This window comes from Hylobates moloch, unplaced genomic scaffold, assembly GCF_009828535.3.
Source record: "Hylobates moloch isolate HMO894 unplaced genomic scaffold, HMol_V3 SCAFFOLD_4, whole genome shotgun sequence".
NCBI classification, from domain to species: Eukaryota; Metazoa; Chordata; class Mammalia; order Primates; family Hylobatidae; genus Hylobates; species Hylobates moloch.
This window is the reverse complement of record NW_026652279.1, coordinates 54,650,435-54,678,032: the sequence shown is the minus strand read 5'-3', so window position 1 is coordinate 54,678,032 and position 27,598 is coordinate 54,650,435. Positions and strand designations below refer to the sequence as shown.

Genomic DNA, 27,598 nt, shown 5'->3' with positions numbered 1-27,598 from the left:
GATAAGTGAAATAAGGAAGGAGCTAAAGAGAGTGAAGAAATTTTTCTAAAATGTTTACGACCACAGATCCTGCCAACTGCTGCTTCCCCATTAGCTGAGTACGTTTTGAGCCACTGAAGCTTGGGTGTCAGCTCCTGGCTTGACGAAGATTCCGTAAACAAAGAGACTTCAATATGTTTTATACCCAAAATGCTCAAAACAGACACACAGGCTCACAGGCCTGCTTCCTGAGCCTCCCGCAAATGCTCAGCCAAACCACTCTATCAATCACGATTATTTGGTGCCCCCCTCTGGCCTTACTGCAGCAATTTCATTTAGCTTTCCTAAGAAACTGAAAAGAATTCTGAACGAAAGTCCAGGGTGCAATCACAAAAATCTGCCTGCAAGGGAAATCTAGTTTTGTCTGCACTTATAATAATTATTCCAATTCTCAAAGGCAGAGGAAAATTTGGCAGGGCTGACTGCATGCTTTTAAACTCATAATGTTCTTAAGGTGATATAATTTTGCTTTATGTATTTTTAAACATCCCCCAAGGAGATAGAGAGCTCTATCAGTTCCTCACAGTTAAGATAACTAGGGTACCTGGGCTCTGCTCAGAAGAATAAGTCAATTTACTCTGGAGAAATAATTCTGTGAAACTCAGAGTTAGAACATCATGCAGTTGAAAACTGTATCAAAAACTCAGGCTAAACAATATTACTTATTAAGGTCATATAATACTTATACGAGTTATTCACTAGCTCTTACCCAAGTTCCCTGGGTAAACTACAGAGACCAGAGTTTGTGTCCAGTTCCAGAGAGCTTCCAGGCTCCCAAAATGAGTTTTGTCTCCAAATCCAAAGCCTCCTTCACTGTGTGCTTTCCCCCCACCCCTCCCCACCCCCCACCCCCCGCCCCCCACCGGGACTGAGGTGACCATGCTCCTTCTGTTGGGTCAACATTGCCTGATCTGTTTTGGGGACAGCACATACAAGACTTTCCAGCCATGTTATGATAGGGCTAGGCGAGGGGACGAGGCACCTCACGCCCACATTACTGAGAGCGAGTGGAGTAGTATAAGTGCCAGAGATAGGCCCTATGGGGTTTCCAGAGCAGCTCTGAGGGTGCCAGATCCTAACAGGGTAAGATGACAAGGGGAAGTCAAGCTGTGAAGGCAAGAAGGAGAGGAGCCAAGGAGGTTCCTGTGGGTCAGAGGAAAGTGACTGTGGAGGAAGTCTTTGTCCAGGGCTTTGGGTGTTGGCGTCAGCTCCTCACGCAGCAGGTATAAGACAGATGGAAGGCACATAGGAACATTCGTAACTCTTCTAACTCTTCTAATAACCCTAATTCTTCCTTTCTTGCCCCTTTCTTCAGAGTTTGGAAACTCAGAGACCTCCAGGATTGATTCTTATTTGTAAGTGGTGAAAAACAAAACTGAAAAAGTCGGTGAGGAAAAAAGATCAACTAAAATTCAGCTTTGGGATAAGGACGAATTTAGCAACTTTTCTGGAAATCTCTGAAGCAATTACATTTGTACCCAGTAAATATTCTCATTTGGAAAAAAATGGCTCAAGAAAGAGAGTAATAAAAATAACCACAATGAGGGCTCTCATTAATACTGGATCTTATGGAAACCAATTGTTCAGTCCCTCAACAAAAGACCAGATGGGCAGGAGGCTAAATATACACCATGCACTAAACATTATGAGTATCATAGTTTACAAGTCAAAGGGGGCTCTATTGAAGATAGTTCTATTTTCCCTCTATATTATCTGCTAGACAATACCTGATAACATTATCCAAGTAAATGACAACTTGATAAATAGTAATTTCCAATGGTGAACAGAGGTGACATTTCCTCGTTACAAAAATATTTTCTTTGGCAGATGAGATTAACTGAATAAGAAATCCACTGACACTGAAATCACAGAGCCAAATTCCCTATCACAGCACTTATCACATTGTGTTAGCGTTGTTTGTTAAATATCTTTACTTACTTTCCTATATGCTATAATATTTGCTTTTTTCTCCCCAGTGCTTTTCAAGGGGCTTGACATACAACAGGCACTCAAATGTTTTTTTTTATTATTATTATTTCAATTGAATGTCCCTTTTAAGGGCATTTGCTCACTGATTTAATAAGGGAATAGTAGCCTGAAAGTACGGGTCCTGATCTTTCACAGGTAGGTAAATTTTTTAAATGAATGAGGGTCTGATCTGAAAAATACTGAGGAATTTTAAATCAAATGTTTTAGCGCTGTTTCATAAGAAGATAGGAATTCTGGCTCAAGTGGGTGGTTATCAGTTACTAATCAGTGATCCTATTTTAATACCCTCCAAGAGGAACAAAATAAATTACTTTCTATTTGTGAAATGAAAAAGTAAAAATGTAAAGCAATTTAAACTGAGAATACCTATATAAAGAAAAAAAATTGTGAGTCTCAATCTTAGGTTTTAAAAAGGATTTCAAAACAGCTTTCTAATACTTCTAAGACTCCTGTGAAAAAGACGAGATTAGAATATGAGGTAACAATTTCGTCCAAAGTATACACATGACAGTTGGCACAAAAACACCATTTATTTGGGCAATGACTGAAACAGTTGGCCCATTTAATCAGACAAGTGGTTTGAGTTCATCTGGTTTCCACCTGCACAGAAGTACAGCACAACAGGACAGACAAGCCCCTAGCAGGAAGGTCGAAAGAATGCTTTATCCTATCTGATTCAGTAATCCTCTTCTGACATTATGTCCATACTGAAGGGGATAATAATGCATCAGATGATTTCAGGTAACTTATCTCCTCCCCTCCTTCTTACCTAGCAAGTAACATAACTCACCTGTCTCACGCGCAGAGGAGAAGCACAGCCTTGAATCACAAGTAGGTCTGGGAGCAGCCCTAGCAATGCCTCTTGGAGCAAGCTTATCCCATTCAATAAGCACATCTTTCCAAAAGACCAACAGCCCCCCTCAATGCAGAGACCAGAAATTCCAATAGCATTCTCCTATCTAAGACATAAGCCTATAGGAGCACAGATATTTTTAGGAATAATAACAACTATAAAATCATGTTTGATTTGATTCTATTTTTTGGCTTTCTACATACATATTTGGTATGATGCTTGTACCAAATCAACCATTGTACCATCTGTAGCAGAAAAAGACATATGCAAGACTGATGACTTCCTTATCCCACTGCCCTCCCTATGCTAAAATTAATAAGAAGAAACGTTAAGTCATTAAAATTCTTCATGCAAGCATGGCCTCTCCCTGCTCCCCACTTCACACACTTTATCATCTGTGAATGACTGTGGACTTACAAGTTTCCAATCTGACTTCCTCGGGAGATCCAATGAGTCTGTCTATATATGGCACGGAAGCTTGCCCCTCTCTTTAGACATTTTATGCAGTTCTGAGGATGCAACAAATCTCATTTGGGAGCTGCACACCATCACCCACATATTAAATTGTCACCCGGAGTAATAAAATTCACAAACTCCATTTCATTTTTTTCATCACCGTGTTGCCTGATAATACAAAAAGGTGTCATATACCTTTGATTTGTAGCTTGTGTGTTTGTGAAATAGCCTCTTCACTAACAACCTGATGAAGTCAAGGAAGCTGAATGACTTTTTTTTTTAATGCCCACGTCTATTTCCCTGCAAATATTCATGTGCATAAACATAAAAGTGTTAAATGGTGTGAAATCTTGGTAATTGCACAAGTAGGAAAAAGTCATAGCATGATTGTTCTGAGTGAGGTAGAAATTTCTAGACTCACTGCCTGTATCAAAAGCAGTGACCCCAAATTACATAGGCACGTATTATGGCATTACTAGACCTTTGAATTACTAAGATATCAAAAAATGCCACATTGGTCATATATAATTGAAAAATGGCTATCTGCTCTTTCACAGCTTTCCTTAATTTAGGTGTCTTTTGTGATATGCAAAACATATTTATACCAGATCCATTTTAACAGCCTGTTTTCTAATGAATATATTTGTAGTTCATTTTGACAGACACTTGGATAACAGTCATTCTTCTGCCACTCTTATGTGGGGGGACGAGAATACCAATCAATCACAGATGCCATTTATATTTCTAGTAATCATGTTTCCAGGAAAATAATAGAGATTTTGGTAGTCATGTGTGTTGAGATCATTGGCTATTCTCATCATTATTCATCAACTTGATTGTCTGTGAGGTGATTTTTAAAAGTTGGAGGTGTCACAGACTCTTTCAAGGATATGATGAAATACCTAGGCTTCTCCCCTAAATAAAATAATCATAAACACTATTTTTTGTCTATAATGTAAGGGATTCACAGACTTATAAAGGTGATCAACCATGGATGATTTCAGGTTAACAATCTCTGCTCTAGGACTATGATTATACTTGTCTTTAAAACATCATTATGATGGCAGTGTGAAGAACAGGCTGGGTTAGGGGAAGACAGGCTGCAGGGAAGGTGTTTGCCATTTTCATTACAGCCAGTGAGTGGTGAGGGTGATTTGACCAGAGTGCAGGCAATAGAAAGTAAAAAAAAAAAAAGGGGGAACAAAATCAACAAAACCTGGAGATTGAAAGGGGGTTTTATATCTATACAGAAAGGAAAGAAAAAGACCTCACTCCTTAGTCATGTCTGACATTTCAAAAAAACACGTGAAGTAGAAAATCAGCTCTCCAAAGTTTTAAGGCTTTTATTGGTATATTTTTATTTTGCATGAAAATAACCCTTTGGTAACTAGTAAATAAAGACTATCTGCACAGAATATGCTTTTAGTGATTAGATATATTTGCAAGTTGATTTTTTCTAGAATTTCTAAAGATTAGTTTCTCTTTCATCTATAGGCCGTGTTCTATAAAGGTGTTGCCTTATGTTGCCAACAACACACTCATTGCACTTAAACAGTGACTGGAAAGGACAAATTTAAAGTGTCATTGCTTTAGAAGGAAGAAGTAGTAGAGTATGTTCTTCACATAACCAGTGAATGTGGCAAAGGAAAATTAGCAAACAAAAGCATAATAAATTTATTTGAAACAACAGTAGATTGAATATGTACATCTATTTCTTCTCTGTCCTGAAATTTTCCCCAAATAACAATATGAGAAAATATAAAAGGTACAAGTTCCAAGGAGAAGAAAATAATATAAGACTACCAAAATTGAAAGACTTCAATAATTTTTTAAAAGATAGAAAACAGATATAGGCTTAGTAACAGACTTAATATATGAAAGAAGTATGAACAGAGTGTTCTACAAAGAGGACTCCTTGAAAGACTCTGGATTTGAACGATCAAAATAGTTCGAATAGGAGTAAGATGTATATGATTATAACCAGAGGCATTAATTAAAATTCTTTATGTGAAAATATTAGATCAGGCTGGGCACCATGGCCCACACCTGATGCCAGCACTTTGGCAGGCTAAGTCTGCTGGATCACTCGAGGCCAGGAGTTTGAGACAAGACTGGCCAACATGGCTAAGTCCCGTCTCTACAAAAAATACAAAAATTAGTCAAAGGTGGTGGTGTGCACCTGTACTCCCAGCTACTTGGGAAGGTGAGGCACAAGAATTGCTCGAGCCTGGGAGGCAGAGGTTGCAGTGAGCCAAGATCACGCTACTGCATTCCAGCCTGATGACAGAGCGAGACTGTCAAAAAAAAAAAAAAATCTATAGGCCACTCTCAACCATCCTTGCATCCTTGGCAGCTTGGTGGTTATCCCTCTCACATCTCACCCCCACCATTACTGCTTCCTTAAAGGACAGAATCTGAAGGCTTCAGATTTAGGGCACCAGGCCTAAGTAGAAGGCAGGAAGGTGGGAACATGGAGCTGACAATAGGACTGAATAAGCAGTTTCACAGTGAATAGTAGATCCAGCCTCAGCCTCCTTCCTCCTCCCTGCTTATAGAACGCTAGAGCTGGGCTTAAAGCCCCACCCCAAGATAGTATATGAGAGGATGCCTCCCTAGAATAAATCAAATAGTCCCAAAGAAAAGACACCCCAAATTTGAAGGCTTCTAATGAAAGAGCTGAGTTCCCCTGGACTACCCTGTAAATTATCAGCAAATAAGTTCCCCTGGCCTGCAGCTTCCAATCAACTTTTAACATGACTGCCACATAATCTTCAAACATGACTGCCACAAGTGTTTTAGAGAAACTTCCAGCAGAAAAAAATTTAGAAATAGGGGAAAAAAGAAAAAATAGGAATACAAAGGAAAAAGAGGCAATTGCATGGTATAAGAAAGCATTTTTTTAATCTGCCATTACTATTCTCTGAGAAATGAGTTTACGTCAGTAACAAAGAACAGAATACTATTTAAAAGGAATAATGAGAGACAAGAAGCTCTTGAAAATTAAAAACAGGACAGCTGAAATTTAAAACAAATCAATGAAAGGAAAAGGGAAATACTCAGTTTTGTTTCAAATATGCCTTTTTTGGTTGTGTTTGGCACCTAAGAAACTAAATATCCCACCTCTATTTATCCCTAAAAGACATTTTGTATATTACAGGAAGAGATTCCAAGGTCATTAGATTATACATTCATAATTTTGGGCTTTTTAAAATGAAATTCTTAAGAGCATATGCTTGCCTTGTAACGAAGCTCATGCTCAGCTACTCACCACTTGCAAAAGCAGCAACAAGAATGAAGTGCAGTGAAAAGGAAAGTGACTTATTTTCTAAAGCTAACAGTGGGGATGCAGCTGGCTTCTGCCTCTAGGAACCACTTCAAACTTTAGGCTGGGAAGAGGGGCTTACAAAAGGGAACTTGGAATGGGAGGCATGAGGGAAGGACGCTGAGTCCAAGGTCTGCATGTTTTGTGCTATCTCAAGCCTTGAGCCATCTGGAGCACAGGCTGGTGTCATCTCAGCACTGGCCGGGTTGATGACTAACTGCCTTAAGGTAATCTCTGGAATTTGGCAGCTGGGTCTCTATGCTTTATCTGTTTTAAGATTAGCCCCTTGGAACTTCTAAGTAAGCACATAATTAGATACAAGCATACAGTTAGATAAATGTGCACGAGGTGAGGGAGTGTATGGCAGGAAAGGGAGGGACATGGTGTTTCAAAGAAAGTACACTCCAAGGCCATATTTTAAGACTAAGGAGAAGAAAAAAAAAGGGGTTTGCAGTAAACTTCAAGGTTCTATCTTTGGACTGGGGGAAAACAGCTTTAAAATAGATTTTCAGGCTAGACTGTTCAGCTTTACTGACTGGATTGTAAATTTTTGTAGGGCAGAAGTCAAAATTCCTCAGTTTACACTTAGGTTTCACAGAACCTGGTACATTTTTGGTCCTCACTAAGTGTTGTAAGAAATCCTTTTTGCAAATATTCTTAATTGTTCCAAACACGTCTAAGTCTTTTAGGATGGAAGAAGCAGGAAGATATTCAAATGAGTTTAAACATATTACGGGGGTTCTACTAAGAGTACAAGAAAAATAATCACTATTTTTGAGTTAAATAATGGTAGTAAAATAGAAGAGGAAAAATAAAAGATTGTACTTCAAAGTGAAAACAATAAAAATGTGAAAATAGTAAGTTAATCAGCAAAGAGTTATGTTACTTATTGAATACAGCATGAAGATGGATGCCCTGAGTTTTTCTAATATCATACAACAAATATTTATCAGTGGCTATCTGCTAATCACTGTGCTAGATGTGTTTGAGATGTAGAGATGAAAACAATAGAGCATCTCTCTTTAAAAAGCACAAAGTACAGCAAGACCAGATTAAAGTAGAATATAATAACCCCTTCTCTTAGAGGACATACAAGTACTGTATACACATTTCAGCCTAGAGAAAAAATTGGTTGGGATACGATTTTAGAAAAAATCAACTTAAGTAGAACCTTGAAGACAAGTCAAGAAGACCAGAATGAAAAAGATATTTTGAGCTAGGATGATAAACCACTGCAGTTTGCCCAGGGAATGAGGCTTTGCCTGTGATGGTGAGAATTTCAGGGCTAAAACCAGGAAAGTTGTAGGCCCTCAGGAGCATTGTGTACCATATAAAAGAGTTTGGAGTATAATCCTAAATCAATGCAGAAACATTGACGGGTTTTTCCTGAAGAAAGGGAAACATTCTGATTTGTCTTTGGAAAGATCATTCTGACCGCCCTGTGGAAGGTAAATTGGGAAGCTAAGACAGGAGGAAAGTGAACTGGTCAGGGAGCATCTCTACTAATTCATGGGAAAAAAGAGAAATATGGAAGCTTTAATGAGGACACTGGGGGAGAGATAAATTTAAGAGATATTTAGGCAGTTGAAACAATAGTATTTAAACACTTATATATTAAGGTTCTATAATTACTCTCATGTTTCTGATTTAATAGCTCAGCAGATGGAGGTTTCATTTCTCAAGAATGGAAATATAAAAGAAAGAACAGACTTTGAGTGGAGATGTTTAGGGAGGGGAAGATCATGAATTCTGTTGGATGGGTTGAATATAGAAGCCCTATAGAACATCCTAATCAAAGTATCAGGAGGTGCATATTTTTAATGTACTTCTCATACCCATGACTAAGCTTTATGATGGACACAAAGATTTGTAAATCATCAGCATTCAGGTAGTGGAATGAAAAGAAAATAATAATAACCAATATTTAAATGGTAAGGAGAGGAAAAGGAGCCTAAGGATATGGAGTAGAAGATTCCAGTGAAGAAATAGAATCTCCAAGCTAGACTGCTGTCAAGGAACAATGGTAGGAAAGAGTTTCAAGAAGGCAATGATTGGTTAGTATATCAGTCAGGGCTCTCTAGAGAAACAGAACAAATAGATAGACGATCAGATAAATAGATGATAGACATATATACAGATACACATCTATATCTATCTGTATAAAGAGATTTATTACAGGAATTGGCTCACATAATTATGGAGGCTGAGAAGTCCCATAATCTTCCAACTGCAAGCTAGAAACCTAGGAAACCCCAGTGTATAGTTCCAGCCCACGCTTAAAGGCCCAAAAACCAGGAGTCCAGATGGTGGAAACCCCAGTCTGAAAGCAGGATGAGATTAATTTCCCAGCTCAAGCAGACAGAGCAAATTCTCCCTTTCTCCACCTTTTCGTTCTGTCCAGTCCCTCCGCAGATGGTAAGATGCAGAGCCATACTGAGAAGGGCAATGCGCTTCACTCAGTCTCCCAATTCAAACACTAATCTCATCCAGAAACAACCTCAGTCTGTTGTTTCACACCAGAAATAATGTTTATCCAAATATACGGGGACCCTGGGATCCAATAAAGTTGACATAAACAATTATGTGTCAGTTTCTAAAGCTTCCAGGAGATCAAAATAGTAAGTCCGAAATGTGCCCAAAGATCTTGTTGCTCTGGAGTAAATTAGAGACCTTTTCCAGTGCATGTTTGGTGTTGGGATGGTGACTAAAACTTAATGACTGTAAGTAAGAATGTCAGAAAGCAAGGAAAGAAATTATAGACTAATATTTCAAGAAGCTTGGTTAAAACAATATAACATTTGGCTCCTGCCTCAGAAAAATGACACTGTTAGAAATTAGGAGTCATCTCGATTCTGCCAACAAACTCAGCATTTTTAGGCACCCCCCAACCCTCTCTACAATATCTTCGGCTGTACAACTCTGCAATGTGTTCAGTGAAAGACCCAAACAAAAGGACTGTCATTTTTGAATCATATTAACATATATTATAAATCAAAGTTATAGTTAGTTCAACTTTGCTAAGAAAAACTAGCATTGCCTATAGTATAACCAATGTGGTAAGAACTGGTTTCTACTATTCAACATAGTCCATGAGCAGCTCTACAGGCAAAAATGAATTTTTCAGGTAATTTATTCAGCCTAAGTTTCTTAAAAATTGTATGGTACAACAAGTTCTTTGGAGTCTAGTCCAAAAACAAATAGGAATCTGTAAAAATTGAAGCAATTGCTCTTTATTTCTGGAGATGGAATCTCTGGATGTCAAATAGAACTTCTTTTCCCAAACTGAGTCACCAGAATTATAATTCTGCTTTTGGTAAATTGTCCCCAAATCCGCCCTTACTATCAGATTATAGAAGTCTGAATAGGGCTAGGGTATGCTGCAATAACAAACAATCCCATAGTTTTGATGACTCAAACAAGAAAGATTTCTTCCTTACTCATGTCCATAACAGGTTAACAGGGGATTCTGCTCCTTTTAGTTATCCAGAGACTCAGGCTCATAAAGCAGTCACCACTCAAACATCACAGAGTTAAAGGGTGCCCCAGAGAGACTTGCAATTAACCAGAGAGTAACCAAAGTCACCTTTGCTCATAAATATTTACTTAAAACTAGTCACATGGTTCCCACACAGATACAATAGAACCATGAAATCGTGGAATTCAATCTACCATGAGCTCAAAAAGTGAAGAGATGGATATATTGTGAGAATTTTGATAATGATGACCATGTGATAACATTCTGGCTACACCTGTATCTTCCCAAAGGTATGCAAATATGCACACACATACACATGTACATACATACGTGTAGCAATGAGAAATGTCACCTGGGTTGTGTCTACCTTTGAATATTGTTTCTTGTGTCACCACATTGGCATCATTTCTTTACTTATCTACTCAGATGGCCTAATCAAACCAGAAACCCTCAAGAAATCCAAGATAGGGTTTCAAATATTACTTTAAATGGGGTTATCTGTACACACAAAAAGAACAATCACACCAAGAAGACAGTATATTTTTTATATTATGTAAAAAAATTATTTTCTATGAGAATAATTGGGTACTATGCTGCTAAAGAGAAGCAGTTCCCACATTTCACTGGCAAAGGAATACCCTATTTTTATAAAGGAATAATCAAGGTTTAATTTTTGCTTGGAAAGACAGAAAGAGAAAGAGAATGTTTGCACAGACTGCTACCGCCACAAGTCTTCTCCCTGAACAGTTTCCTCTAGCTATATTTTTAATTCATTGGCTCCTTTCCAAACATCTTTAGATTACATAGTGAAGTACTAGAAAAAATGCAATGTTTTCACCTTGAACTTCTAGTAAAGATGCCTTTAATTTTTTTCCTAAGCTTGTTGCTTCCCAAAGCCAGACAAGTTTTCTTTTGTTGCAATCAGACATTTCCTCAATAAATTCAGAATTCTTAGCACCCTAGAAATTAATTATACAATGAAATTATTAATGACACGTTTGAAAATTTTACTTGTATGTTTGTACCAACATTTGTTTCTATACGACATTTTTTTTTTTCTAACTAACACCTTCGAGTCTCTCTGGTTAACTCATTGTTGCTCTTTCATCCCATTCACAACTATTTTGAGAAGGCTAAGTCCTATTGATAATTCCATGGTAACATTCATTAGTTTTCTCCTGACTAATTTATTTAGAGCCAATGAGTCCGAAGTAACCCTTTTCCTAATGCAAGAACCTGTCTTTTAGAGCAAAGCTTCCATTCTGTATTTTCTTTCTAAACCAGGGCACGTCTCCAAGCATCTCAAGGGAACAAGTTTCTAGAATTAGTTTTGCCTCTTCTTTTGAACGTTAAACTGAATCAGCTTTCCCTGAGCTGCCCTTTTGGTGCTAGATTCTTGTGCCACTTGGATTCCTGCGGATTCACGCATAGTCCAAATTTGTATAAATTCCTTGTCTCAATCTGATCCTGCTGCTATAACAAAATATCTTAGACTGAATAATTTATAAATAATAGAAAGTTAATTCTCACAGTTCTGATGAAGGTGAAGTGGAAGATCAAGGTGCTCAGCAGGTTCAGCATCTGGTGAGAGCCCAGTCTCTGCTTCCAAGATAGAACCTTGAATGCTGCATCCTCCTGAGGGGACAAATGACACGGAGAGTGGAATAGAGTCGAATTCTCTGAGAGATAGTAGAATAGAGTATTACTAGGGTGAGTGTGATTGTGTGGGACGATGTGTGAGTGTGACTGAGTGTGACTAGGTGTCAGTAGGACTGTGTGAAACTAGGTGTATTGGAACGGTGTGGGACCATATGTGAGTGTGACTAGGTGTGAGTGTGAGTGGGTGGGACCATGTATGCGTGTGACTGAGTGTGACTAGGTATGCGTAGGACTGTGTGAGGCTAGGTGTACTGGAACTGTGCGGGACCATGTGTGAGCGTGACTGAGTGTGACTAGGTATGCGTAGGACTGTGTGAGGCTAGGTATACTGGAACTGTGCAGGACCATGTGTGCGTGTGACTAGGTGTGAGTGGGTGGTGCTGGGCATGAGTGAAATAAGTGTGAATAAGTGTGGGTAGGACTGGCTGTGCCTGAAGTTTGTGTGACTGGGTGTGACACATACCCAGTGTGTATATGAAGTGTGTGAAGGGCACTGAGGATGAATGAGACATTGTGCCTGAGTGAGAGGGAAGGAGTCTCTGAGGGAGTGACTGCATTTGAGGGACTGACTGTGCGACTGTGAGTGAGCTGACTCTGGTGTGCATATGGATGGGGCTTGGTGAGACCGAGTAGGACTAAATGGAGGGCAGTCGGGTGGCCGATCATGAGTGTGAAAGTGTGTGAAGGGAACGACCAGGAGTGTGAGTGAATGGAACAAGTGTGTATGGTTGGGTGAGAGTGAGTGGGGCTGAGTAAATGGAGGACACTGAGTGCAAGTGATTGTGGGAAAGTGGGGATGTGAGTGTCAATGATCGTGAGGCTAAGTGAGTGCACACCCTTGGGTACATGTAAATGGAACTGAGTGTGTCTGTACACACGCCAGTGCCACTGGAGGTCAGCAAGGAAGTGGGCTGAAATCAAGTAGGCATTTAGGGATTAGGGGACACAATGAAGTCAGAATCGAAAGCAAGGAAGCTGCTAACCTGGCAGGAGCCAAAATGACACAATTATTGAAGAATAAGTCAAGGAAAAGAATTTTTAAATATCATAAGAACAGGACGACAAGGTGAGAGAATTAGGTTATCACATAAGCACTTGGGCTCTATCAGGACAGAAACCAAGTAAATGCCCGGGTAGCCGACCTGACATTCTAGCTACAGAGAGAAACGTTCTTAAATGCCTATTCACAGAGAACTGACTAATTCCAGGGCAAGGATCCCTCAGTGCTCACTTGTGGGACTAGGGAGATGACTGAAAGCCCATTCAGGGTGAGATGAAGTTTTGATAAAAGATTAAGTCATTTAGTTAATTGAGCTTCTTATTGTATCTCTTCTTGCCTCCAATATCCATAAAAACTTCAAAAATTTCATGCAACACATCAAAGAGGTTTGGCTAGGCAGCCCAGTCCTTGAAGTCTTGCCTTTCCATCCCAGAGCAGTGTGCATCCTATTCTGCTATGGGCTGCCCCTGGGAAGGCACTGAGTGTGACTGTGTGTGAGTGGGACAGTGTGCGACTACTGGGAAGATAAGTCTGATAAAAACTACTCCATTATCAGATCCTGTTCTCTTTCTTTCAGGCTCACTTATTTTACGGAACTAATTTCTTACAATTAAAAATGAGAGAGAGATTATTTGACGAGTAAACAAAGAAACTAAATTCAAAGATTGGGTCATACTTATATGTCAGGATAATAAGGATTATAACTTATAAGTTACATAAAGATTATTTAGAAAGAAGTTGTGTCAGCTGGGTGCAGTGGCTCACACCTGTAATCCCAGCACTTTGAGAGGCCAAGGCGGGTGGACCACCAGAGGTCAGGAGTTCGAGACTAGCCTGGCCAACGTGGTGAAACCCCGTCTCTACTAAAAATATTTTTTAAATTAGCCAGGCGTGGTGGTGGGAGCCTGTAATCCCAGCTACTTGGGAGGCTGAGGCAGGAGAATTGCTTGAACCCAGGAGGCAGAGGTTGCAGTGAGCTGAGAACATGGTCCCACACTCCAGCCTGGGCAACAAGAGCAAAACTCCACCTCAAAAAAAAAAAAAAAAAGAAAGAAGTTGTGTCTTTCAAATACAGTAAATAACCAAAATATTAGTATGTCTCCTAGATAATATTCTATTGAAATCAAGGAATACAATATAATGTATAATATATAATCATCTAAGTGTGAATGGAGCTGAGTAAATGGAGGGCTGAGTGACAAATCAAAGGTTAGCCAAGTTTCATACCATGGATGGACTTCCAGAGGAATCTAACAAGCCCCGAAATCATATGCAAAATTTGATTATGCCTTTTTCTGGATGGAGCATCCATAAAGTGTTCAGAATCTCAAAGAGAACCTCTGACCGCCACCCCCGATCCTACCCTTATGGACTGCTGTTTTAGAGGTTACTCACTTGTACAGACATTGAGTTCCTTGTGCGAATTCTGTTTTAGTGATTTCACTAAAGTTGTTCCTGCTGCTTTTGCTAGTGCTGATCTAGGTCTTGACCTTTTGAAAGTTACAGAAACTTTTGGGGTGGGGATCCGCCATCTTGTCTAGCCACCACCCGGGATACAGACATGGCTTCTGTTTGTGAGTCTCTATTAAATGTTTCTTTCTAAGAAACTGGATTTGTCATCCTCTTTCTTTAGCCTGTCAGCTGCCATGGACTTGGGGGTAGATTTGCATAGACCTGGCTACCACGAAACATGTGGCGAGCCAGATCAGGAGCTGAAAGACCAAGAAATGAGCAAAGGGAATGAAGCATCCATGGGGGAGGTCCTAGGTGGCTGTCACTTCCTGGAATGGTGTGGCTCACCTTTCAGACACTTATGCATGAGTACGGGACACGTCAAAAACATAGGCACGTTTAGAGCGACTGTCAGCGGAAAGCTGTCCATCACATGCACTAAGGAAGGGCAGCTGCTGCAGTGGATGGCTGCTTCTGTGAGGTGCTCTTTTGACGATGAGAGCCCTGCTAGCATCAGAAGCAAAAGTAAAACGGCTTGAGTAGGAATTACAATTAGAAAAAAGATTTTTTTGGCCGAGCGTGGTGGCTCACGCCTGTAATCCCAGCCCTTTGGGAGGCCGAGGCGGGCAGATCACGAGGTCAGGAGATCGAGACCACTCTGGCTAACACGGTGAAACCTTGTCTCTACTAAAAATACAAAAAATTAGCGGAGCGTGGTGGCGGGTGCCTGTACTCCCAGCTACTCGGGAGGCTGAGGCAGGAGAATGGCGTGAACCCAGGAGGAGCAGCTCACAGTGAGCCGAGATCACGCCATTGCACTCCAGCCTGGGCGACACAGCGAGACTCCGGCTCAAAAAAAAAAAAAAAAAAGATTTTTTTTTAAGAGCTCCATAGTCAAAAGTCAACTTAGTGAAAACTGGTATTTGGGGTATATATGTATAACTTAGTGAAAACTAGTATTGGGGTATATATGTATACACATGTGTTGTTATAAGGTCTCTGTTTTTTCTCTGTTAAACTCCGTCAACTGAATTCTGTTTCTCCATTTGCTTCTGGCTGTCCCTCTTTTTCTTGCCACTCTCAATGCCACATAAAAGACCTAAAAAAAAAGGAATTTCTGACAGCCTGGACTCCCTTGGGAGAAAACAGAAAAGGCACCACAGACTCCTTTTTGGGAGGAGCCTCTGTTTTTCTTAATGGAACCCCAAGAGTTGCATAGCAGACAGATTCTTTTCAGGTCTAAAACTCTTCTCTCTTTTGTATTGTGTAATCTGATTTCTTTGGCTTTCGAGAGGATGTGAGTGTTCTGCCTTCCAATAAATATTAGGCCCTAAAAAACTGCATACTTTTTTAGCCCTTTTCCTTAAAGGGCTCCACTCTAAAGTCAGTAATTGAATTAAGAAACAAACTGGCCAGGTGCAGTGGCTCACGCCTGTAATCCCAGCAATTTGGGAGGCCAAGGCAGGAAGACTGCTAGAAGTCAAGAATTCAAGACCACCCTGAGGAACAAAATGAGACCACATCTCTACACAAAATTTAAAAATTAGCTGGGCTCAGTGGTGTGTGCCTGTAGTCCCAGCTATTCAGGAGGCTGGGGTGGGAGCATCACTTACCTAAGGAGTTCAAGGCTACAGTGAGCTATGATCACACCACTGCACTCCAGCCTGGGTGACAGAGCAAGACCTTATCTTAGGAAACAAAACAAAACACAAAAAGAAAAAAGAAACTAAATTGAAAATAAGATGTGTCATATGCATGTGATATTTCACTGCCAAAATATATGAAAGAACTCAGAAAAAATAGAAATGCCTTTTAGTTGCTGTGACTTTAGTAATCTTTGGTAAACGAAACTAGTTTCCAAATGTTTTTCAGTAAGTTAAAATCTTAAAGTCATATTATATTAAATAGTCCTAGGTTATTCACTGGAAATTGGGGTTACTAAGAGTTAAAATAGTAGTTAATATGTGTAATTAAAACTACTAGATATAATTCTATATACAGAATGTATAAAGAAAGATGTGCTTTGGTAAAGAAGGTTATAAAGGAACACAGATGTATGGTTTTGGCTTAACGGAAAAATAATTTTGCCTAGTTTAGAGGTTATTTAAAGGTTGTTTCAAAATGAAGGAAAAATGATATGATGTAGAGAATGAGGAGCTTTTGATTCCTAGCTGGCCACATGGTCACTCCAGTATGGAGCAGCAGCTGTGCGGCATTCAGTTACTAAAGGTAAAAGTTAGCAGAGGAATTCAGGGATGGATCAAACCCTGGGAAGTTGGTTCTCTTACTGCATTAGGAAAGGCACACAAAGAAGCAGAAAGTGAAATATTTAATTCCTCTCTTATTGTTATCCCTAATGGCTGAAATGAAATTAAAAGAGAGCACTGGGTTGGGTCTTGAGGCTAAACCAAGCTCAGATGTGAGTCTGTCTGAGCTCTGGCCCCTAGCCTCAAAACTACCCATGAAGGGGAAAATTATGGCAGGGACAAAAGAAAGTACCTCTGAGACCTATGGTTACCATGAAAGTACTCAGGACTTCAAGCTACAGTGAGCTATGATTACACCACTGCACTGTAGCCTGGGTGACAGAGCGAGACCCCATCTCTGGAAAAAAAAAAAAAGAAAGAAGAAAAAAAAAAGCTCAGCTGAAAACAACATGTGTCATGTGTATAATGTGTATATAATGTGTATGTATGTGAGTATCTGATATTTCATGTGAGGGAAGGGCAAAACCAAGTAACGACTGAAACTAGAAGGTATAATGTGAAAGAACTGGTCTATTTTGAAGATCGGTATTATCCACTTCCTAAGGAACCTTTACTGAAATGGATTGTGAGAGTAATAATTTAGGGGCAGTATCTTTGGTTTTAAATGCTGCAGAGTAGAAGAGCCTGTTTGGGTCGATGCAGGACCCACAGCACAGGTGGCTATATATAATCCAGACACAGGAGGCTACTCCAGAGGCAATAGCTGGCCTGATGGACCGGATAAAAGACATTTGTAAGGTCTGCGTATCCTGAGAAGGGGGATTTCCCAACTTTCCCTATAAATGCCCAATTGAGCACCCTAGATGAAGCAACTGCTATGCTTTGTATGCAAGCCAGGTGGAACTGGCTTTATGATGACAGGGATATTCACCTGCTGAATATGCCCTTTACCCAGGTCATGTGAAGTACTGCAGTTAAGGGGTCCCCTCCTGCACGGGCACACCATTGCTGCTGCAAACTGAAAGACAGTTAAGGAAGCTGTATCAAATGTGCTGGTTTAACTTCCCCTCATCTGTTTTACAGACGCTAATAAAAACATTAGGATAATTAACAAGAGCATGGGGAAAAGCAAAATATATATATATATAGAATCCAAGGACTCATCCTAGGAAGGTGAAAAATTTTAACTGCTTATTGAAAATGTTTATTTTAAAAAAAAAAAAGTTGATAGGGGTGAAACTAAGAGAAAAAAGAAGGGAAGGGTCAACTAAACCTTTTATGAAAACAGATGCTGTACCTAAACAGGGAACGCTTCCCCTATATAGTACTGTAAACAAAGAAGGCATGTAAATCTTCCCTTTGAGCAATATTAATTGGACATGCTAAATGGGAATTAAGACTGCCTGAGCCCACAGAGTGTAGAGTGGAAGCTGGAGTGTTGGTCAAAATGAATTCTCCACTGAATAGCTGTTTGTGGAGCATTTACTGGGGCTATGGCAGAAGCTTGTGAGCACCTCCCAACAATGACTACTGGCACTTTGGACTAGAGAATTTCCAATTGGGGGGCATTTACTGTCTTGCTATGGGACATTAAATGAAGCTACTCCTGTGCTAATGGGGATAGCAATGGCCAAAAGAGTTCCATGAGAAAACGCAACTGGTTTATAAGATCTTGCTACCTGGGAAGTGCAAGGAAGTGACAGTCATAAGCAGAAAGCCTTTTTCCACAGGACTAACTCTGGAACTGTGTGAGGAGCCACTGGATTCCACAGTACCTTATAAACAGGTCTCACTTGACTGACAAAGAGCTGCTTGATTTGTGGATGGCAGTTCCCAGGTGAATGGGCAACATTCTGTTGGAAGGCTGCTACTCCAAATGAAGAAGAATCAAGGAAATCCTTCTTTCTTTTGAGCTATTTATAGCTTAGAGAATGTTGAAGCAAAGTAGATATGGCCTGAGAAGGACTCCATACTTCTGTATTTGAGTCCTTATGGATGAACTGCAACCTAGCTTAATAGGTAGACAAGATTGAAAATCTAACTTAGGAGTATGCACCTGTAACAGTCGCTGAGTCTTGACCAATCCCAGCAGCCGTAATTCAACCACTCACACACTGCTGAGTGTTCCAACTGTGTTCAAATAAGGCAACTGCAGAGCCGTAACCAATCCAATTGTTTCGGTACCTCACTTCTGATTTCTGTACGTCACTTCCCTTTTTTTTGTCTATAAATTTGTTCTGACCATGAGGTATCCCTGGAGTCTCTCTGAAGCTGCTGTGATTCTGGGGGCTGCCTGATTTGCAAATCTTTCATTGTTCAATTAAACACTAATTTAATTCAGCTGAAGTTTTTCTTTTACCAAGAAGTTGAGTATTTTTTCAAATACTCAAAAAGAGCAAAATTTATCTTTTTCTCTACCTGAGCTCTCCAAAATTTGGAAACTATTCAGGAGTATTCTTATTTTGTGGCAATCTAGTTATTTGCATAAATTCAGTAAGAATGTGTTTTCTTTTATAATGGAACACAATTGGAGACACTGGTTATTTTTCCAAGGCTTTGACTGGATTAGCATATTTTCAGATATGATCAGATTGCTTTTAGGAATTGAAGTCAACTTTATAGAGCCAATAAAAAGCCCCTTGAAAAGACTAGCCTGGTATCTTGTTTAAATTGTTCCATTACAAGGTTCCTGATCTGTGGTAAGTAAAGAATGTCACTTTCTGGCTGGGCACGGTGGCTCACGCCTGTAATCCCAACATTTTGGGAGGCCAAGACAGGCAGATCATTTGAGGTCAGGAGTTCAAGACCAGCCTGGCCAACATGGTGAAACCCCATCTCTACTAAAAATACAAAAATTAGCCAGGTGTGGGGGCAGGTGCCTGTAATCCCAGCTACTCAGGAGGCTGAGGCAGGAGAGTTGCTTGAACCAGGGAGGCAGAGGGTGCAGTGAACCAAGATCACACCACTACACTCCAACCTGGGGGACAGAGCAAGACTCTATCTCAAAAAAAAAAAAAAAAAAAAAAGAATATCACTTTCTAACAGGCTCAGGAACCTCAAGATATTTTGGGACCTTGAGAAGAGAGGCATTACAAGCACAGTTTTATGGTAAATCCTTGGCTTGGCTTCTTGCCTTGAGGCTTTTAAAAAGTCGGAAATTTCTTATAAAAGTTCCAGCAAAGCCAACTTAAAAAGAGCCTATGTGGCCCATCAGTATTCTCGCTACACTTTATACAAATAATCACGCCAAGTATAATAAAACTAAAATTTATTTTGAAAATAAATTTGTCCTAGTATGGTTTATCCTTGGCAGAAATGGGGAAACTATAGAGAGAAAAACTTAGATGCTAGCCCTAATCTTTGTTTTGGAGTTATTAGTTGCCTAAAATTTGAGCTAATCCTGAATTATTTTTTGACTGCAACAAATCTCTAAAGAACTGGATTTTAATTTTCTTCATGATGCCTTTAGTTAGCTCCTTAATGGAATAGGTTCTTTTGTGTTTTTGTTTTTCTGGCATTCTAATTCTTTTTTTTTTTTTTTTTTAAAGACAGAGTCTCACTCTGTCACCCAGACTGGAATGCAGTGGCATAATCTCATCACTGCAACCTCTGCCTCCTGGGTTAAAGAGATTCTCATGCCTCAGCCTACCAAGGAGCTGGGATTACACGTTTGCACCACCATGCCTGGCTAATTTTTGGCGTTTTTATTAGAGATGGGGTCTTGCCATGTTGGCCAGGCTGGTCTCAAACTCCTGGCCTTAAGTGATCCACCCACCTCAGCCTCCCAAAGTGCTGGAATTACAGACATGAGCCACCCCACCTGGCCTCAAATTCTCTTTTGATTTTAATCCTGGTATGCATTATAATTCTACTACTCAAATTATTAGTATCTCTTTCATTGTTTTACTTCTTCTGAGAAAACTGAAGTCACAGTATTTCAAAAACTAGAGATGATTCAACAAAGCCTGGGAATCTCCCTCATTTGGAATCTCAGTAGGCCTGTTCTGTTTTCCATTGCCAACATACTACTGCTAAACCTATACCATATCAAGCATCTTCCCTAAAGGCTCAGGGACCATCACAGAAGAGGAAGGCAGATGAAACTGTTAAGAGCTGAATTAAGGGGATGGAGTGTGGAGGCCAAAGCCACTCCATCTTGGATGCTAAGCTACCATATTGACTTCTGATTAACCCCAGTTCCAGGAAGGCCTCTAAAATTTCTAGTTTATCTCTTGTTCCTTGTGTAAAAGCAGGCACTTACCATAAATCCTGCCCTTGGGTGAAACAACCTTGATGTTCTTGTACCTCAACTGTCCTACACATCCCTTCTGAATCACTATTTCCCTAGGTTATATAAGCCCTGGGTCTGGGGGGTTACAGTGAGGAGATCCATGGTTTTGTCTCACAGCTGCCTGGCACACAGACATGTCTTCTGTTCATAAGTCCTTATTACATCGTTCCAAGAAAAAAGAAAAAAAAACATTTACAATCCTTAAAGTCACCCTCAAAGGAGGAAAATATGAAGAAGAGGGAATTTGCCATATATCCACATTAAAAGCCATAAAATATGTTGAGTTTATCTGTATATATAATTTATGTTGTATCAGCTTCCACGGCAGCTAGTTCTTTAAAATATTCCACTCTTTTAGCACTTAAGTGTGTTCATTTGGTCACCCTACTTTCAGGCATGGATATTTCCATCACTTGTTCATTTTAAATAACAGTCTTTGAAAATAGAAAAAAGCACCACCACCACCCCCCACCCCCACTGCCACTGTCCATTTCTTTTTTCCTGGGTTGCAATAACCAAGAGGGAGTTATGTCTACTTTAATAGTATATATAGAGGTAGATACAGATTTTGTGGAGCCTGAGGCTTATACAATTTTGGGCTTCTCTTTTTCAAAAAAAGAATAAATATTATGAATAACATAATGGTAAGGACTCTCTCTGGGCCTTGGGTAAGTGAGGGGCCCCAGAGGCTAAGTGTCATTAGCATCACCCCATGAGAATACATTCACGAGGAGAACAAACCTGGTTAACTTTTTAAGGTTGGGATTAGGGGTTAATCTTGGCCATGTTGCTTTAATTTGAAAATAAGTCTGACCTTTAGAAAAAGTACCTGGCTTTTCTAACTGACTTTTCTTTTAAAATCATTTATTCAACATTAACTTGAGAGACACTATGGTTTGAATATATGTGTTCCACTAAAATTTATTAGAAGCTCAGTGAGCAAAATTCTTTCTCCTTCAAACACTCTAGAAGCTACAGAAAAGAACAGCTAAGTCTTACATTGATAAGGAATACAGTTTTCTACCTAATGCAGAAACCTCCTCTACATAATCTTGGAAAGTGATCATCTATCCCTTTATTCATAATATTCAAAATTCCATTTCCTTAATTCATAAAATTCAAAAAACATTTGAAGATCTATCACACATGAAGCAGTCTTCTGTGTGTCAATGTACAGTGGTGAACGTGAAGTACACAATTTCCTTCTCATAAGGATTTCATTCTAGCGAGGGGAAGAAAAAGGAAAAAGAGGAAAAGTCAAAGAAAGTAATTTCGGATCATGATAAATGCTCTGAACGAGGGCTGGGAGATGCCCTTAGAGGAAGTGGTATGTAGACTGAAAAACGAGAATATGAAATATCATGGGAAGAAGATTCAAAGCCAGTGTGATAGCCCTGAGACAGGAACGAGCTTCACATATTAAAGTGAAGGGATGCCAGGGAGCCACAGATCAAGTCTCCCCTGGAGCATTAGAAGTGTGTGGGGGCACGTGATAGCAAGGGGGTGTTGCTGGTATTTTGTGAACAGGGGCCAGGGATGCTAAATATCTAGCAGTATTTGAAAAAACTCCAGAAGGAATTTTCCCAACCAAAATACCAGCACCTCCGTCAAGCAGCCCTGACAGAGAATAGTGAGTATAGAGAAATTGATAGACAGGAGATCAGAGAGCTAGACAGGAGACACATTAGATAGGGCTTCAGGGCCACAGTAAAAGTTTAGATTGTTATCAGAAGTGTGACAGAAATCATTAAATGCCTAATAAGCACGGAAATGTTTTTGTAAGTTCTGGGGATAGAAACATAATGCCTTCATACAGCATTCTATTCCACCTTGGAGTCCCGATTTTTTGTTTGTTTATTTTTATTTTTTATAGAGACAGGGTCTTGCTATGTTGCTCAGGCTGGTCTTAAACTTGGAGTCCGGATTCTTAGAGGATTCCTTTTATAATTAGCTTAAGTCAGACTCTTTGTAATTTCCACTTAAATCTCTAGTACCACAAAAGAAAACCCCAGAAAATGTCTTTTCCATCTTTGTTTTCATCTCCACCTTCACACTCCACTACATCCTAGTCTCTAGGACCAGATCTATGCTTAGTAGAGGGAATTCCACAATTCACTCCATTCATAGTGTTACTGAAACACCAGGGGTTCCATCTAGGTCTTGTTGCTCACCACACAGACAGTCAATCACTGAGACAAAATGAGTATTGCCAAGGAAGAAGACGTTATTTGGATGCTGCAGCCAAGGAGATGGGAGACCAGTCTCAAATCCATTTCTTCAACCAACTAGAATTAGGGGTTTATATAGCAGGGAAGAATGGTAATCACATGCAGGTTAACAGAAATTAGGGTGGGGTAAGGATATCATGAGGGATAAAGGGTCTGGTTTCTCATTATCTGGATATGGTGGTCCGGTGAGTTTCAGTTCCTTGATACCATCTGGGAGGCCTGGGGGCTGGTTTCCTCAAGAAGGAACTCAGATAAGACAAATATAATTGTATCAAGTTTTAAGACTGGGAAAGTCCATTTCTATGTTTATTCAAAAAAAAAAAACCCATAAACATCAGTTCTATGGGGCAACTGGGCAGGTTTCAGCAGGTCCATGTCTCAAGTGAAAATGGGATGTTTTTCCTACTTCCTTGTTTCCTTCTTTTCCTCCATTGCTGTGCCTAGTTCTTAGTCACTGCCTGCTAGAACTCAGTCCCCACATTGTATTCCAGATGACTACTTCTACCTGAATTGAGGGTCCACAATTGACAACTGTCAGGAACCCTAATTCTCCTAAGAGTAGACCCTACTTAGTTTTGGTTTTACTTTCAGCATTCAAGTCCTGCCCCTGAACCCTAGGCCCACAGCAGATGTTCTGTTACTTCCAGGCAGACTTTCCTAATACCCACCATATGACTACCTGGCTGCAAATCCACATATCACCTTGTTGCCAGACATGTCTGTATTCATGCTGTGCCCATCTGCTGAGACACCCAGAAGGGAAGCAGGCTGTTGTAACAAGAGCAGTGATTTAGGTGTTAATTCTAATACAACAGTTTACTAACTGGAAATCTTCTAAAATCTCTTAGAGCTTTGGTTTTCTAAAGCGGTGATGATGGTGATGATAATAATTCCTCCCTCAAAGCTCTGTAATAAATAAATGAACATGACATAGGCGTTCCAATATAACTACTGTTATCATCTTTATTTATCATTGCTGGACCTCCCTAATCAAAGCCAAAAGCTGCCACTTATCATGAGGTGCATTGGATTCTGTGACCTCATTGTCCTTTTTCTTCCTAAACCTCTGCTGCATGCTATTGAGTGTGCCCATTTATGGTTCTGGTCCCCTGTCTTTGAAGATGTGAGCTTTAGGCCAGGACTCAATAGCCTCGCTACTGAGTTAACCAAGAAACAAGACTATTGAGCAGGAAAGGGTGGGTGTACACAGAAAGGGTAGATGCTTAGAGGTATTCTTGGAATGCTAAAAAGGTAGAGTAATCGCTGAGGGTAAAGCTAAATGGGGGGTTGAGAAGGAGAAAATAGCAGGGAGTGGGAAGGCAGAACAAAGCAACTCTTATCCTCAATTATCCCGGCAGTTCTGGGCTTGGCTACATGAGCAAGATTCTTGTTTAGATCCTCATTTTGCTTTGGCTGTAGAGGCCTCTTCTGGTGGGATTTCAGGGAATTTTATAACCCATCGTCCCACCCCTCTCTCCTGTGGTTTTAACTGATGTGGAGGAAGGGAACTATTTAGTGAAATTAGGTCCTTTCAATATAACACAGCTGCTTTTCTTCATAGAGATTTACTTTTGACAAGTAATTTATATTGCTTTCAATTACTATGGCATACTACTGGGGGCTAGGGGAGGAAGGAATTGGAGACAAGATTGCTTGGGAGTGTTTTAATGTAGTTTGTTGTAACAGGTGGCCTGAAGAACTGCTGATTTGAAGCTATGCCACAGCTGTGCTTAGCTGGCTTGACTGATGCAGAAACCTAACTGAGCCTGGACCCGGGTTAACCCAGGTGCACAGAGTGAACAGCTGTCTCTTTTTTTAGTTAGGGGAAGGAAGTGAGCACAGATTTGAAAAATAATATTATAAGAACCAGAGTGCAAAGGGATGATTTACTTCCACTTCATTTTATTATTTGTTATAAATGGTTTATAAAAACACACTGAGTGAATTTAATAATGCCTCTTTGCAGGGTTTTCTCCAGTGTCGCTGACTAGTGCTTCTCATACTTTAATGTGCATACAAGTCACCTGGGGATCTTGTTAAAATGCAGCTTCTGATTCAGTAGGTTTGGAGTGAGCCAAAGATTCTGCATTTCTAACAGGCTCCAGGTAACACCAGGTCTGCTGTTTCGGGAGGACACACTGAGTAGAAGACTGTCAACTACACAGCACTTCAGAATACTAAATTTGTAAGAAAAAAAAAACACAGTTACACTGTCAAATGTTAGAAATGGCCTCTTAGTAGGGGATGAAAGTAAATTACATACTGATGAGGTCTTAAAGGAAATTGAATGACTAAAAAAGTCATTAATATTAATTATTTTAAATTGCTCATTTGACCTGTTAGATTCTGATCTTACACCACAGGCTTAAAAGTACTCCTTACAATTATATCAGAAATATTTCAATGTATGAATATTTCAATTTCTGAGAAATTTAACTATAACTTCTTTTTCTTATTACTGTTACCACACAATGAAGCAACCAAGAGATTCCTTAAATTATTGAGTTCAGCAATTCATCTATTTGCAAAGTTTTAGAAAGGCTTTTTCCTCCAGTTTGGCAAGTATTTAATTCAGAGGCATCATAAGTCAGGGGAAATTCAGGCAAATAGTACATTTTTTGCATTGCACTGCAAAAACAGGATGCTGAGAAAGGGTGCAAAGAAAGATGATTCATTATGTGTGCCATAGCTTATAGAAAAGGAATATTTGGGAATATTAAATTGATGTGTTTTCAGTCTTCTCCCTGCCCCCTAGTAGCAATTCCACCATCATTGATCTGGAAAAAGAAGAAAAGGGGAAAGGCCTATGAGGAAGTGGCAGGTTCCCATGAGATGGGAGGAGGAGCATGGGAGCTTGGCACTGCAGCAGTGGGAAGACAGCAGGAGGAAGAAAAAGACAAAACATCTCACTGTCCTCCCCTCGATTAATGCAGGCAACAAGGTAATGAGATTGGGAATCAAGCCAAAAGTTGGTGTCCTCTGACCCCATTTCTGTCTGAGATAGTGAGGTGATGATTTAGAAGCTGTCCTCACCTCAGCACAGGAGTGACCATTGCAGAATGAGAGAGGTGGTGCATCACTGTTGGTTAGAGATGGAAGGCCTGGGCCTTACTAGAGTCTTTCTGGAGGTGGCTTCAGCTCTTGAGAAGCATGGACAATAGTTTCATGTTTCCACATGAATTGTGGAGCAATGCAGAAGGTAGCTGATAGTGCTGGATGGCAAGGTAGGTATCTGCTATAAAAGTCAAATGGCACAGACACTGGAAGGTGCTGGAATGACCAGAGTTGGGAATCAGATCAGTTGCAAGCAGATTTCAGGGAGGTCCAGAAGCCCATCAAAGGTAAGCTGAGGCTGAGTCTTCAGGGAGGTCCCCTGGGATATAACTGAGGCATGAGCAAAAACTCCACTTGACCTGAGCAGACAAGTAGAATGAGGGAAACTGCTACCACAAGAAGAGGAGGCAGTGCCAGGACCTGCTCGTGGCTCCTGGAGCCCCCATCATTATTCCCCAACACTATCAGGCCAAATCACTTATACCTCCATACATCCCAACATCATATGGGAAGAAAATATGAGTGAGGAAGTAACAATCTGAAAGATTAGGATTTGATCTAAAAGAAACTGATTTACCTTAAGAGATCATATAAATTATTGAATTAGAATGACTAAATTTAGATATTTTATTCCCCTCTCACTAATTAGACAGAAAGAGGTTCTCAAAGGAGCTATTCTGTAGAAAATAGAGCTACAAGCCCTTTGCACAGCTCAATGTAGTATGAGTTTAATTGGCAACCCTGATTCTCCAATAACAAATCATTATATTTCAGTCAGCCAGCTACCTCATTCTGAGCTGGAAACACCAAGGTTTTGCCTCCACTGTCTGCCATCGCTCCTCCCCAGCTCTGCCCATCTGTGGGTTAAGCTCCCCTCGGGGCCTTGGCTCACTCATCATTAGGAACACATATCCTCAATCCCGGCACCCTGGGATGGTTTCCTGCAGCCTGTGCTCAGCCATTCTGAAGCTACTATTGGATTTGTCCTGGCTTTGAAAATTTGTGTGACTAAATTTCCAGAGTCTGTTCAGGGAACAGAGTCAAAAGAGCAGGAGCTTCAGAAAGAGACTTGGTGTTGGAGTCGCTGCAGGCATCTATCACATATCTGGCCATGAGCAAGCACTTTTCTATTTAAGCCTTCTTCTGTAAAGTGGAGTTAACAGTACTTACTTTTGAGGCTACTGTATGGGTTAGCAATACTATATATGAGCTGATGAACATATTGATGAAGTTCAATAAATCAAGGCCATGTTATATTATTCCAGTTCATTTTAACATGCCCAGTGCCCTGTAATTGCTCATTCACATGCAACCATGGACCTCTGCTAAGGACCTCTGATCCTCCCCTACAGAGAGAGCCTATTCTATGTATTCCCAGCTGCCCATAGACATTCCTACTTCCTGAACAGGTGTCATGGATGCTCTGCCTTGACACTCAGACCTCCCTTCAGAACAGAAGGATACATGTCTGGCTACTGGCAGACACTCTCAGCCCTCTCTGAGAATTTCCTCAGCCAAAGTCACAACCCCTTTCCCAAGGGACAGCCTGTATCCAAAAACTGATGGATACAGA

General features: G+C 40.2%; 1 protein-coding gene across 1 annotated transcript in view; it reads right to left on the bottom strand.

Moving 5' to 3' along the window:
- The window catches only part of LOC116466985 (uncharacterized), a 262,684-nt gene that overhangs the window by 8,267 nt on the left and 226,819 nt on the right, over positions 1-27,598 (bottom strand). The window contains exon 6 of the mRNA XM_058437551.1: positions 11,665-11,769. Within this exon, the coding sequence (XP_058293534.1) occupies positions 11,665-11,769 (105 nt within the window). The remainder of the gene's footprint in view (positions 1-11,664; positions 11,770-27,598) is intronic.